The sequence below is a fragment of the Poecile atricapillus genome, chromosome W (genome assembly GCF_030490865.1).
Source record: "Poecile atricapillus isolate bPoeAtr1 chromosome W, bPoeAtr1.hap1, whole genome shotgun sequence".
Classification (NCBI taxonomy): Eukaryota; Metazoa; Chordata; class Aves; order Passeriformes; family Paridae; genus Poecile; species Poecile atricapillus.
Window position 1 is genome coordinate 12,185,401 of NC_081288.1, and position 15,618 is coordinate 12,201,018.

The 15,618-nt window shown below is 36.5% G+C and overlaps 1 protein-coding gene across 7 annotated transcripts in view; it reads right to left on the reverse strand.

Annotated features, from left to right (window-relative positions):
* Positions 1-3,585: 3,585 nt before the first annotated feature.
* The window catches only part of LOC131592022 (protein PHTF2), a 61,493-nt gene continuing 49,460 nt past the window's right edge, over positions 3,586-15,618 (reverse strand). For all 7 annotated transcript variants that reach the window (XM_058863255.1, XM_058863252.1, XM_058863251.1 and 4 more), the window contains 7 exons: positions 14,928-15,200; positions 13,647-13,778; positions 12,591-12,677; positions 11,294-11,449; positions 8,869-8,964; positions 6,476-6,601; positions 3,586-5,711 (listed from right to left, as the gene is read on the reverse strand). In XM_058863255.1, the coding sequence (XP_058719238.1) occupies positions 5,691-5,711; positions 6,476-6,601; positions 8,869-8,964; positions 11,294-11,449; positions 12,591-12,677; positions 13,647-13,778; positions 14,928-15,200 (891 nt within the window). In that variant the 3' untranslated portion in view covers positions 3,586-5,690. The remainder of the gene's footprint in view (positions 5,712-6,475; positions 6,602-8,868; positions 8,965-11,293; positions 11,450-12,590; positions 12,678-13,646; positions 13,779-14,927; positions 15,201-15,618) is intronic.

Below are 15,618 nucleotides of genomic sequence, written 5' to 3' on the forward strand. Positions count from 1 at the left end.
CACCAGAATTCACTGGTTTAGTGCCAACTTCCACTTAGGTTCCATTTGTTTAACTGCAATTTTCAATTAGTCAAGTAATTCACTTCCCATTTATTTACATGCATGAGACAGAGCAAAAGCAAAAGATTTCATTTGATTCATAATCATACCCAGAGACTCAGGCTTGGATTGTGATATGGGCAGAAAGCAGCCAGCTAATTCCTTACAAATTTCATTACCAATAAGGTCATGCTTAAGAAGCAGCAGCTATTTATGAGGGCTAGAAGTGAGAAGCTGGTGAGTGTTTCAGAATGCAAGCATGCCTAAACATAAAGTATTGTCATTCTTAAGCAAAAGACTGAAGTAATAAACTAAATTAGTAAGAAATGGAGTATTTTTGTGAGCTTGTCCCTAACGTGCATGTGATTTTCTTTCCTTGAAACGACTAATCAAACATAGGGGAAAAGAAGAAATAAAATAGACAAATCTTTCTGCAGCACAACCTTATTTTCTACTCTGGATTGTGCATTTATACAAGCTTGCATCGGAAAAATTTAATCTGACCAGCCATCAGTGATGTTTATCAGAAGTGCTTGTGTCCATACTGAATGTTGTAGCTTCATCTCTGAAGAGCCAGAAAGGAAATCTCTCTTGATTTCTCTCTCCAAAGAATTCTGTTACTGACAGCAGGAGATGTGGCATTGCTCACAGCCCAGAGAACTGACTTATCACAAAACCAAATCTGCAGCAACTTCAGATTTCTGAAAGTTTGTTTAAGGATGCCAAAATGTCCACTCAAGTGTAAAATTATTAGAGTGGGAAGAAATAGGGAAGAAATAAGTAAAAATACAAACCTTTAAAAAATATTTTATCTTATTTTGTAACACTTTTGGAGAGTTAGTTGTAACATCTTGAGGTATATATCGACTCTCAAGCACTTAATCTAAACTAATCTGAAGTAATGCTCTACAGATATTTTACACTTCCATAATTAAGACATTCCATAAGGACTTACATGCACCAAAGGTACCTGGGGGAAGCTCTACAACGGCAGCCTGACAGACAATCCAGATGGCATCAACCAGACGGGTTTCTTTCCCCTTTCCCATTTATTCCCAGAGTCACACTGCAAACTTTCCCTGATGAAACCAAGATGGGACTTAGAATGTGACCTGAATGTCTACATTAACATCCAATTAAAATCCAAGGTCTTACATACCTGCTTATGGTTAAAACTCTGGTGTGTCTTTGGCATGACAGCACTAAAACAAGATCTGCTGAGGCCTCTTTGCCAGCAAGCCCAACCTGCCTTAAATGTGACATAACACCAGCTGAAGCGCTGCCCAGCTGCCCAAGAGTCCTGGCTGCTGCCACAGCAGCCGTGTGCTCCAACGCCAGCCCCAAGCAGAGCCCACTGCAAGGCACTGCTCCTGGGCTAGAGAAGCAGATCAACTCCTGGCACAGCAGGCTGGCAAATTCTCCTTCAGATGAACCTCCCCTGTATCAAAGTGAGTACCTGAGCAATACTCCACAGCATCCTCCAGAATAATGTAGTTGTCCATGCATATTAAACTGCAGAGGATGTAGCATTTGAGGATCAAAATGACCAAAGAGGACAGACACCTGGTGGCAGAAGCTGATCAGCTTTGAGACGCAAGACATGGGGATTCTCTTTAGCCTCCCCCAGGATGATTTGGGCAAGCTGCAGTGATCTACAGCTAAAGGTTGACAAAGCCTTCAGCCAAGTAACAAGAGACAAGACTTGCAGCTGCAGCCCCCTCTGATTTCTGCTAAATCCTAAACTCTCCATTACAAGTCCTGTCCTGTCCCAGTCCTATTCATGGGAAGTAGCAGCACACTGTGGGGAAGATCTTGGGGTCCCTTTCCTATTGAAAAGGTTTCACATGAAGGCCCTTCTCAAGGCTGCCCATGTTTCTAGAGAATGTACATGACGTACCAGACTCCAACAGTGACTGGCTGCTTGAGATAGTAAGGAGGAAACCTTATCTCCACCAAGTCCCAGGCAATGCTGGGCTCTGGGGTTATATTTCATAATGCAGATATCCAACTCTGACAGTAGAATTGTCACCAGAAGGGGGTCATCAGTTCCAGGTATCAGAGGTATCACACTCCCTTTCTTTCCCAAATTATCCCTCCTGCAAACTGGCCATGGACATTTCCCCCTTCACAAGACAGCTGTTGGGCTGCTGTCACCAGCGGGGTCAATTTGCTCAGTCAGGAAGGCAATAGGCAAAAGAAGCAGATAAAATGAGCAGAGCTGACAGGTATTACCACAAACACATCTATCAGCCCAGTCAGGAACACTGGCAATGCAGGTATCTCCTGCTGTTTTTGGTCAGACACTCCCCAAGGCCCAGCAGAATTACCAAGATCACCTTCTGTCTGAACAGGGACTTCAAAGGACATATGCAGGCTCTGTCCATCCAATGACAAGATGATGGTGATTTTTAGGAAAAGGAAGTGTCAGCAAAGCAGGATTCCAACAACTCAACCGAGACTCACTACTTTTCCTAAGACTGACAAGGTACAAAACCAGTAGCCATGAGGAAAGCCACAGTAAAGTGGTGAACTGTGTGAAGACTGTTGTGGGGTTTTTTTTAACAAAACAAACAACATGGGTACCTTCTCAAGATGAAGATGACTGCTTTCCCCATTGGAAAAGATGACTTTTGTCAGCTGCTATTTATTACTAAAAGATTTGCTTCCCCAACTCCTGTACCAGTAGATATATTCTGTGAAGTCATGCAATAAAAATATGATTGCTTTATGGACTGAGAACAAAGAATCACAAACTCTCCTTCAAAGTCTTCTTTCACATTGCTCTTACACTGAAGGAAATTCACTACTGCCAAACTCATAACAGAAGTCTACCCAAGGAGGCAGCAGTGGGCAGATCCACCAACAACCTTTTTCCTCCTTTCCCCACAACAGACAATTGGATGCCTTGGAGTTTGAAGCATCCAGTAAAGACAACAGCAGCAGCCCATTACCACCACCTGTAAAAAGATCATTTTCTCTACCGTTTTCTGCTGGATGCCAAAGATGGACCTTTGAAATCTGAACCAGTCATATCCTTAAGCATTACCTGGAATGAAATAAGCTTGCAATCCAGAGAAGTTTTTGGAAGTTACTACATTTGGTAGCTACCCAAAGGGTTTTAAATGTCCTATTCCTAGAAGATAACATGGAGAACTAATCAAATCATTAAATTATCTTTCTGCATTTCCCCTATACTTCAGCTTGGGTTGTTCTACATGATATTCCATGTGCAGGTTTCTTTCCCAAATGTGCTTTAATTTAAATAGAATATATGGATTTAAATCAAAACAGGCAGACACAGAAATATGCTGGATGTTACTAAAAGATATAGCTCACTGCATTTTTTTTTCTTTTTTTCCATCAACCATAGAAAGCTTTATTCCAAGCCTGATAACACTTTCAGTTACAAAACACGTGGCAAAAAATAACAGTTAACACGCAAGACCTGCCATATTTCTACTTGCCTCTATTCTTATACTGGACTTCCCACATTGAGGGATGGAGAATAAACCTCTCTTATTTTTAACATAATGAATATACCTAAGGGTAGCAAATAAATGTTTTTATTATTTTCAATTTCATTTCACAAATGTTTTACTTTCCCCAAGCCGCCATTTGTTAGTGCAACAAACCACACAGTGCTAGTTGCTGAGGTATATATGGTTAAACTAATTTCACCTTCAACCCAAACTGCAGTGTTTTCTCTCACCTTTTATTTTTTAAAGTAATGAAAGCCATATAGTCACTATTTCACATTTCTAAAAATAATTCCACTCTAGAGTAAAGAATGGTTTTGTAATAATGACAGGCTGCAAAAAGCAACAGCCTTATCCTCTATCACCCATAGAACTCCTGCTGTTCTTTTTTTTTTTTTAATATATTTTGTGCAAAATTAAGTTCTGTGTAGGTCTGTACCATAATTTGGAAAAAACTGTGTATAAAATGTACTTAATTTTTAAAAACAATCCCAAAGTCAAACAACAGAGAAAGGAGAAACAGATCAGAGGCAGCTGAAGTTTTCACATGAGAAACTAAATATAGTATGTTCTTAAAGCTCCAGTAATACATTCTTCCAAAATCCAGAATGCACTTTGGTCATTATTAAACATTAGTACAGAGGCAAATAAAATACAAAATGCTTGTTTGTGTTGCTTTATATATAAAAATATTTTTATACCACATAAGTTTAAGATTCAATACTTCCAATCTTTCAAGATTCTGAAGATTAGCAAACATAGGGCAATATCCAGACTCTTGTCAACAATTACTTGTTGTTTTTCAGTATGAAGCCAGTATTTTAGAAACATAAAATGTAAGAATACTTGTGCCTGGTGGTATTAATACTCCCAAAATAATGTGTAGAAGGAAAGTTTGTTAGAAGTTACTTAATTCCACAGGGATGGACACATTTTTGTCACACGGAAGAACCACGAGTCAATATGACAGGTCCTTGTGGGAGGCAGAGGGAGAGGTGTTGGAAACCCCAGCAGAAAGCACATGGGAATGACACCTGCTGGGGAGGAATGGGAGTTATTTTAAAACACAAACCTCCCAAGCACCAGGCTTTGTAGCTCTGCTGCTCACCAGAGCAACTTGTTCTTTGTGTTTAATTGTTCTTAAACTTCAATGTGGTATGAATGGCATATACTATAGTGTACAAGAGGAGAGCATCTATCTATCTTTTGCTCAGTCATTCAAAGCATTCCTTTCACCAGTAAATAATTTGCTTGTTTAAATATTCAACTTCAACATATAATACATACTGCTCCATAGTTCACCATAATATATCCCAATTAATATACATTTATATGTATAAAGTTTCTCATTAAAAGTAACAATAAAAAGTGCACATGCACAGTCAGAGCTGCACAGAACAGCTCAGTATTTCAAATAAATACAATATTTAGTTTTTATCAAAATATCATACAGCATGGTAACCATTTACAATTATTGCTCTAATAAGTGTGTTATCAAAGAACACTTGTTGACTTCTTATATAATACCTTTTTAATATCCCAGGATATTTAAACTGCAGCCTATATGAGTTTAGATCCTGGAATTACTCAAAGTATTAGAAATTCCCACCTGTTTCTAATAGTAATAGAAAACATTTTTGCTACCTGTCCTACTGTATCGTCAGTACTTCATTTTCTGAGTATGTCTCACTTTTCTATTGCAACCAAACATCTACTGACAGTGTCCTCATAAATGACTGGTGCAAATTAAATATTCTAAACAATTTTACCAGACTATCAAAAATCAAATTACTTCCATATAGTGTTACTGGTAACTAAAAATGTTCAGCATTGGCTTAGCTTTAACAGATAGAGCAATTTAGTGTAATCGAATTTCAGGATTTCAAACTCTCAGACACACAGTTTTTGACCTTTCCTAAATCTGACCCTTTCAAAAACTAAGCAAGTAATTTGAAAATAAAACATAAATGTCAACTAAAACAAACATAAATCAGTGAGAAGATGAAATAAATACAAAGATTGCACAAGACAGATGTAAACACTTCCGTTTTCCAAATTAATTCCTTGAAGAGGTTGTAGCTTCTGAAATACAGATTCAGTGGCTGCTGTGAGGCAGTTTTGTCCATCAATAAGCTTTTCTTTAACACTGTGTTATTTCATCTTCTTTCTATACTGTCAAGATTTGATCTTCCAGAGCTGAAAAAATTAGAGCAGTACATCAACTTATTTCTCAAATAATTTCTACCAGAACTGCAATACCACCATGTTTGGTTTTTTTTACTGCATTTGCTACATATGCTAATGACACACAAAATACATTTGTCATTCATTTACTTCTAACAAGAAAAAGATAGTAGATGTAAGCAAACTTAAAAGGCTAATAAAGGGCTTTGTGACAACTACAAGCTTGTGCCTCATAACCTGAATCTTGAAATAGTTTCCAAAGTTTGCAGTTCAGGGTGGGCCAGAGAGAAGGATCTAAGGGAACAGTCCTTCAGCAGTGACAAACCATCACTGCAGGACTGCTCACAGCAATCCCATTTCAACTGCAATACTCGCTGCAGTGCAAGACAAGGACAGCCTGCTCTGTCTGCCTCTCTTAAAAAGCAACAGAATCAACAGTGAAGAATTAAGGAGAGAAACCAAATCTGGGATATGAAGAAAAGGGTAAGGAAAGTTTTGTATTTATGTGTACAAATGTCTCTGTATTTATGCCTAAGAATTCTTGTAATTAAGTGTTTCAAATAAAATTACAAAGCCACAAAATGGAAAAAAAAAAGTTTAAAGGGCTTCTCTGACAAATACACCATTATTTTTCTAATGTAGATTTAATTTAATAATTTAGTAACAGTTTTCAAACAATAAATCTACTAGTTAGCATGGTTAAGAATTGACTATGCTTCAATATGTGTTCCACCTATAACAACATGCTGAAAAAAGGATGCTTCTCAAGTATTTACCTTTAAATTAAATCCAAGCAAGTCACTGATGACACCAGAAACAGCTGACAAGATGACAACTTGCGTGATGTTATAAAGCAGTGGATTCATTGTAAGCCCATATAACCTAAAGGGACTGTCCAGTTCCTAATAAGGCAAAACAACAGCATCATTAAAAAACAAAAATGACACAAAGGGGGTTTTGTTCACATATGTAATGAGCAATATTAGATACTTTAAGAAGCCTTCAAGTCCCAGTGGAGTATAACATTCTTCTATTATTCTGCGCAATGTGCAGGAAAACATCCATCACAGTAACTGACTGTTGACTGGTGTTGTCTAAATAAATCTTCCAAAAATTGGAGGCTACCTGTGTACAGTATCTACCAATTTGCTCATGAAGCCAAGAAAATAAAGAGCTAGGTGCCACCATCTCTGAATTCCTTACAATTTTCCAGAAATCACCTTCAGTGTTAAAAGAACTGAGAGGCAGCAGAACCACAAAAAGAAAGATTTTCCATAATGACAGAAGACTACCTCACAACTATGAAAATCAACAAGAATGTCCTTCCTATTGCAATTGCCTTCCTTTTCCATTAATTTTGAAACTACCAACTGACCAATATAGCCAAAAAAGGATGATAAAGGAAAAAAAATCCTAATAATCACTAGACTGCCAATATTTTACTTTTTTTTTCTATCGGAAGGAACAAAAAACTAGCCCAAATTAATCCACAACAAAACTTGAGCAAAAAAGCTATTTCACCTATTTTCAATTATTGGTGTGTGAATATAGTCACCCGAACTTTTCTGGCCTAGAAATATGTCAAATAAAGGAAAGAAAAGGAAGTTTTAAAATATAAGAGTCGATTATATAAAATCTGCCAACTGCTTTGGTCATTTATATTTTCTAGCTTTAAATTCATCTTCATCCCTCTCCTGCATTACATCCTGAGCCTTGAAAAAGACCTTATAAACCCTTTCTTAAAAATGAAGAATTTCAAAGCTATGATTCTTCTTTCAAAATGGTGAAATAAGAATGAACAACCTTTTCATTTAGATGTAATGTCGTATAAAACTGCTGCAAATACAAAAGATACAAAAGGCATGATTCTGTGAAGGACAGCAGACAAATTCTGCAAGGAAAAAGTTTTTAGATTTTGGATTCATCTTACCAATTCTGTAAGTAAGAAAATAGTACAAATATTCAACAGAATCTAATCTTTATAAAAGTTTAACAATCAAAACCACACAAAATCAAATGAAAAAAACCCTGAGCCCATTTAGCTAGTAGGCATGAGGCATATATTTGCGCTGATCACTAAGTACCAAGAATTTATTTAAAGCTCATAGTAGGTGGCTTGGAAATCTCACTTTTCGGTACGTTCTCACAGTAACTAAATGATGGTCTGGGTCTGGAATTTGTGCCACAAAAGTAGAGTTCCTCACTGGAAAAGGCATGAACAATTTTTTTGGAATACTGAGAAGAGCATGAAAAAATGGAAGCAATTTAAACCAAGAGTTGATCAGTATCCAACCTACCCACATTCTCACAGCACACAAACACTTCACCACCTCATGAAATGATACCCTGAAACTGCTGGGCTTTGTTCTTGTCCAGTCTCTCCTTGAATCCTGATAACCCTTCTGCATCCATAGTGTCCTTTGACCACCCAATGCACTGAGAATACTTCATTTGCTCCACAACCAGGTCCTAAAAGCCTTGTAGTACCTTATTCTTACACCAGGACACAGTCACTGATTTAGCCAGTCACTGTTGCTGTAGCACAACTCTCAAGCAGTTGCCTTGTCAGCTCTTGAGCCCTTGCTGACTGTCAGTTGTCACATGGAAAGTGCCGTGTATCTTTTGAGAGAGGAGGGGACCAACACACCCCTTGCTCAAGGTGTGCTGGTAGGAGGAATTAATCATCTAACTACAAGAAATACTCTGATCTCAGCTACTGGCTGGCTAAATTAAACAGAGTTTTAACTTCACTTTAAGGACTGCTCCCTGGCACATGGGAATCAACAGGCTAAGGGACTCAAAATTCATTGTGTGGTAGAGTAAGGCCACAGGGTCTTAAATCACCACTGTATTGACACTCAAAACAGACAAAATTGTATCATTTATTTCTCAAGCATTCATCATCTTGACCAAGGTACCCTTAAGTACCTTCTCTCACATTGCTAATATACAGCTATAGAATAAAACTTACAGGCTGCACTAATAATTTGCAATCCACAATGATAGCATAACAGACTGCAGTGTATGAACAAGCAGCATCCCTGTAAAAGAGGCACGGGGCAAATTTAAACTAAAGCACACCCTACTGCCTGCAGAAGTCAGACAAGTGACTTTAACCAATCTATTCTAGTTCTTTTTTATAATATGGGAATACCATTTTAATTCTTACCTTCAATAACTTAGTAGCAAGCTTTAAAACATTGTTCACTAGAGTCAGTTCTTCCTTCTTATTAGGTTTTTTCTCCATTTTCAAGTACAAGTTTATCTGATTAAAAACAAAAACACAAGTATCACCACCTACTCAGAATTTAAAGGAATTCATCTGAAGCTATTTAATATTTTAACAATGTGATTACTCAGCAGCCATATGACAAAACTATAATGACATTTCAGCAAGGAAGCAAACATTTTGTTTCCTTTTTAATATTCAAGAACAAGTACTGGCTCAGCACCACAGGAAAACACAATGCTTTATGATATAACAAATGGCATTTGACATTATTATAGTGCCAATTTTAAAGTTTAATCTGATCTATAAATTAGGCACAAAAAACCACCATCATAGGTAGGGTTTACATAATTTCTTTTCCTCATTCAAGGGTTGCCTGAGGTTTGACAATTCATCCCCAGAAGGTTTTCATACTAGTGAGCAGACCTTACAAGACTTAACATCCTCAAAAGTTATTGAACAGAATGAAATGCTAAACCATAACTCTGCTAAAGTGTAATTTCTTTTAAAGATTCTAGTGTAATTTAGTACTTCATGAGCACCTTGAGTGCAGAAAATCAATCTTTCCAGTGCCTTGAAATATTTGAAAAATTATTAAACCCTTCATTGCTGTAGGAGAACAGTATAATCAACGTTTCAATACTTCTGTGATACAGACTTTTTTAGGTCATTATTTCTGAGAAAGTCAAGAGTTCAAATTAGCTCTCTTTTGGCCTTTTAGCAATTTTGAAACATCAGCTTTCATTCTCAAACAACCTGTCTTTGATATCCTAGATCACACAAAGACTAGTTTTTTGGGGTTTTTTTCTTTTCTATTGCATAACAAAAGCAAATCAAAGGAAAAAAATACCTTGAAAAGCCACTAACTTTTTATTTTAGGATGACAACCTTCAAAATAAAAAATGAACAATTTAGCAAAGTAGTCCTTCTGATGACACTTATCTGACTACAGAAAGGAAGTCCTAGTATATGATGCTATGATATATTTCATGACCTCATTGTATGGTGGTTATTGAAATAAGGGCCATAGACATCTAAAACAAGTAACTGATTATCAGATCTGCACAAAGACCACTGTAAATTTCTTACACAGATTAAAAATCAAAATCTATGCCTAATCTATTCCAAAACATATTAAGCTCCTGAACTATTACTATTGCATTTTAAACTAAAATTATGCTTTCAGAGCCAAAGAGATTCCAATCTTTAAAGATAAAACTATTGATTTCAACAATGCAAGATTTATAAGCAGGACGAAACAAAAAATAAAGGCTCTAATTATCAACTCTGAAAACCCTAGGAAGATTCAAATCTCTTTTAAGAGCTATTATGATATCCTTAATTTCAATATCAAACTTGGCATCAGGAGAAGGAGTGTGTATGCACAGCCATCTACCACACCTATTTTGAGATTCAAAGCAGGCAAGATGACAGCTATGGTCACACCATACATTCTATTTTGCTAACATATTTCCAAGACCAATTAAAAACACTTTCAAGAAGGACCTGAAAAATTACAACCAAACAGCATAAAATCAAAAAAATCCCTCTTAGTTTCCCATCATGACTCCTAATCGTGAAATTCATAGGCTGAATATAAAGCACAAAGAAGTGCTTGGAACTTGGCCAGCAAAAGCAGAATTTTCAATTTCATCTTATCTGTGGAAAATTTAAATTGCATCTGGGAGTTGAGACTCATTTGTCTTTTTTTGTTATTGTTGTACTTTCCAGTTTGTTTTCAGCTTTGTTCTCTTCTCAGTAAGTCTAATAACTGCAGTGTGCCACTTTCCAGGACACTGGATCAGATGCACTTTTTTAGATAATATGAGTGTTAGTCAATTTTTTGGGCTTGACCTTTCTTGAAAAAGCCAAAATGTTAAACTTCCATGAGTCTGCCTCAAAAACACTGTAAATATGCTGTAAAAATGACTGAAAAAAAAGATTTCCAAGGAGTCTAGAAGAGACTGTATGTAATCCATGCAACCTAGCACTCCTAAGCTATGGGACTCAACACAGGAACTCACTTCATAGAGGGTTACGTTTGTTTTCAAATCTTTTACTCACCCATCCAACACTGAGATTCCAGAGGGTTTTTTTCATATTTAAAAACTATGTTTTATGTTTGTGTTCTGTTAGATGTTTAATTATATCAAAGGAGATGGCATCTCTAAGGCCACTTACTTAAACAGAAGTTGGGATAAAGTCAAATATTTATCTCAGAAACTGAACACGGGTTGCAAAGTTGTTTCACTTCCCCATAATTAACTCCCTAATCCAAACTATTTTAATAAATCCACAAGGCCTGAGACCTACCAGATTAAGTAGTTGTTTAGATATAAAAATATAGGTCTATACAAATTTTCACCTGCTCAGTAAGTAATATTGAGGTATTGCTGTACTTTTTACTTGTTTCAGATCCAAGAGTAACAAATCTTAAGAGAAAAACCGTTAGAGAAATGCACCAAATTCCGAGTTCCCAGTTGTAGTGACAATCAAGGAAAATCTCATGCATATGAAGTAGCTGGAAAAAGAAAGAGAAAAGAAATCAAAATCTCATTTCAAGTAATAATTACATTAATGTGCTGGCCTTACATTGATTCACATTTGGGGAAGAAGTAAGAAACCACCCACAGAAGTGGGTCTAAACCACTACAATTATGATACAAGAAATAGTTACATATCTCCACAACTTCAAGAAATGCATCCCAGAAATAAATAATGGAAGGCTTTTAGGCCTGGAAGATTTGACCCATAATTTTAAATCAACATTGTATCAGATACATGAGGTCTGAAAAAAGATAAATAAGAATATATACACTAAGACAATATTAAACTCCTGTTCAAACTTGCAAAGGCACTACATGGCATAAAAAAAAAAATACACCTTCACATATACTAAATTTTATGTAATTTACATTCTTAATAAAATACTTATGGTCAACTAGCAGGGAAATACAATAGAATTAATTAGAAATTGGAAAGAAAACACAATCAGAAGCCATTCAGAAGGTCCCCCATATTTTGAAACAGATGCTCAAAGCCAAATCTTAAGCAACAGAAATCTTCTTTAAACATAGATTTGCTTACTGAAAGATTTTCCACTAGAGGGCAGGCAAATATAGCCAAGAAGCTTGCTTCTCACAAAAAGCATCAACTAAGTTCAATATCAACTGTATTTGCAGAAGTGTGTTTTGATGCAAAATGAAGAAAAAAAAAAAGTGTTCCAAAAACCACAGTGAAAAATAAAGGAGGATACAGATTTAAAATACAACAGTGATATCACAGAATATCCTGAGTTGGCAGGGATACACAAGGATCATTGATTGAGCCAACTCCTGGTCCTGCTCAGGACACCCTCAAGAACCACACTGGCCCAGGTGTAGAATCCACCACTTTCCCTCCTTAGACTCCATCCAACTGGTGATTGCCCAGCCCTCTAATCTGCTGCAACAAAATTTTCTTTTGCTATTACAGAAAAATATTCTAAAGTAGGTGAAATGACAATACAAAATGGAGCTCTATTCCAAAAAGCTCTAACAGCTATTACTGTTTTTTCACTGGGGTCTTCTAACAAACTAAAAATCACCATGAAAAAGGCACTCAAAACAGTTTTAAAAACTATTTAAGTCATGGTTGTTTCTTTACAAGTAACGTTTCCTCACCTGTGCACAACAGATAAACACAACTGAGATAGTCAGTAGGAAGGCAGATGAAACAATTACATCCACTGAGCGCTGAGGACCTCGACGCTGAAAATAGAGGATATGCATATGTGAGTGAAACCCCACCCTGTCACCACTAGTTTGAACTAGCAGGACTAGTTAGAATCACACTGTTCTTCACTGCTTATTTCTCAGTTGAGTCAGTTCCCTACACACCTTCTTCTGATCACTTTTTTGTTAGCCACATTATGATACAAATGTTCCTGGTGGCACAGGAAAAGGTGGAATATACAAGTGTGGTTGCAAGGAAATAAGGGAAGACATTCCACAACAGGTCTACCACATGCAGAAATTTAAAACACCCAAACTACATTCTATTATCCAAGTGATGTTATCCTCCTTTCACCCCTCCAGCACCACACTAAATCTTGTTTGTTTATAGATCCTGCTTTCCACAGCCTCCACACTGTAATTCCTTAATGTTTTCACAAATCTTTTTCTGCTTGTCAGAACTAGTGATAGGAGATTTCAGGGATCAGAATGTCTTACAGGTAATACTTGGGCATAACTTCTAGCTTCACCTGGCATCCATATACACACAGCACAAATCACAAGAACTGTCTTGCTTTATAAATCCCTTGTGTTAATGACACCAACTGATGAGACTCTTAAAGTAAGATATTGTTAGTATTAGACTACAAGTGGTCACTTTTTACCCAAGATACTCACACAACTTTTCAACTGGCATTACTAAGACAAGACGCCAACTCTGAACACATCCAGGCTTTAATCCAAGGTGAAAACCACACAATAACTTTCTCAAAATCTGTCTGCCTGCAGGCACTGCTGGCTCAGACTCACAGAAATGAAACATATATGAGACATATGCACCAATAGTAAACGTACAGGAGGAAATACTCAGACTACAACACCAACCTTCCATCAGCAGCATAGGAGATATTTTATGTTAGAACATAAACATACCATATTTTAAGATGTTTGAAATTTATTAGATGTGTTTAAATCTTATTAAAGAAAAAATATACATTCCTTTACCTTTAGATAGGACCTGAGAGAAAGCCACATTTTTATATTCTGCACTTTCTTCAAGCGGAAGTGAGGTACCTCTGATTTTCTTGCCCTTCTAGCAGATGTTAGATGACCAAAAAGTTTGGCAAAAAGTAGCCTCTGCAGACAAGAATTAAAATTTACCTTAACTGTTAAATGATTTTCAGAGGTACTAAAAAAATAAGAGAAAAGGCTTCACTAAATATGTCAATATAATGTACAACACACCAGTATAAATTAAAATAAGCTAATATAAACCAGAAGTAAGTGCAGCATATTATTAAAGAGAGGAAATACACTAAACATTTTAAAAGTCTCCACATCCTAATGATTAAAAAAATTTTGCTAACACTTTGAGTTCCTTTCTTCAAATTTTAGACAACATATCTGTTTATCCTCTTAAAATATTTGGAAAAAAAACCCTAAAGCTGCCAATTATTTGCATTAGAAAGCACCTGTACCACCGAAGTTCCTTTTAATAGAAATCATTATTAGAAGTAGGTTAATTCTATTTTGTATTACATCACTTAGTTTGACTATAATTTGAGAATGGAAAGTATCAAAATGTTTCTCTTGCAGACCAGTAAGTATTTATATGCTGCAGCTTGTAAGGTTGCTCTCTTAAGTTTCAATTGAAGTAACAAGTAACGGTGTAGTACTTCAGAGAGCAGCTCTCACCATCTCCATCTCCAGAACTCATCTAACAACAAAGCAGGCCAGGGATGGACAGAACTGTTCTGAATGTCCCACCCCTGGAAGAGTTCAAGGCCAGGTTGGATGAGGCTTTGAGCAACCTGTCCTAGTGGAAGGTGTCCCGTGCCCATGGCAGGGGGATTGGAACTGGATCATCTTTAAGTCCCTTCCAACCTAACCATTCTATGAATTAAATTGAAGATTTTGAATAAAACACACCGGAAATTTATAGAGCCCTTTTCCTGAAACTACTTTTCCTTGTGGAAATCTGAAACAACTGGGACGTGAATAAGCGTTGGGATAATTCATTGAGCCAGCTCTCCCCCAAAAATTCTCTCCAGGAAAAAATAAAAAAAAAACCCACCAACAAAAAAAACCCTTTCAGCTTCAGGGACTTCAGTCCAGTAGAACTGAATCATCTCCTAAACTGCAAGCCCACTGAAGTGTTTGTCATCACTGATCTATGACTCATAGCCTGCTGAAGAAAACAAGTTTAAAATATCCACAAAGTCAAAAAGTGCAAACATTAAACCTTGGTTTGCTTTAGATGAAAGTCTCTCAGTTTGCTGTTCATACCTGTTTATACGTTCTCTCTGCTACACAGAGCAGAAAAAAGAAAATCCACACTAGGGACACCCGGACCACGAAACTTATAATAACCATTGAGAGAACCAGAACATCTCCATCTGATCCAAATGCAGTCATGCAAAGCTCAGTGGCAGAATGTGCAGCCAGTTGCTCTAAATCTTTTGCTTGGAAAAGTCGAAAGACAAAGGGCATTAAACCCAAGATTAAAGATATGACATTTCCAAAAATCTGATAGCCAATTCCTGGTATATAGCTGTTCACCTAAAACCAAAAGAAAACAAGTATATATTTAATTTTGGAATGATTTTTTCATTAATTCAATAAACAAAATATTAATGTTTTTTATTTTATCACAAAGAACACTTTATAATCTGGTAAATTGTATGAAAACTTCAGCCAATCAGCTTCCCACTTTACTATTAAAAAACCACAAAGTCCTCAAAGAGCACTCAACACACAGGAACCAAATAAGACAAATCATTTCAAAACCCAACAATAAAACACTGCAGTTAAACTCCAGTGCATATACCTGCATTAAAAATTCACTGAATGCTGAATTAGCCAAGTGGTCCAATCAGAGTGGGCTGCTTAGATCCTGTATGTTGCTCCTATTTTTGTTTGGTTTTTAGGTTATTATTTTTATTTTATGTTATTATTTTTAGCAGAATCAAAGTGTTTA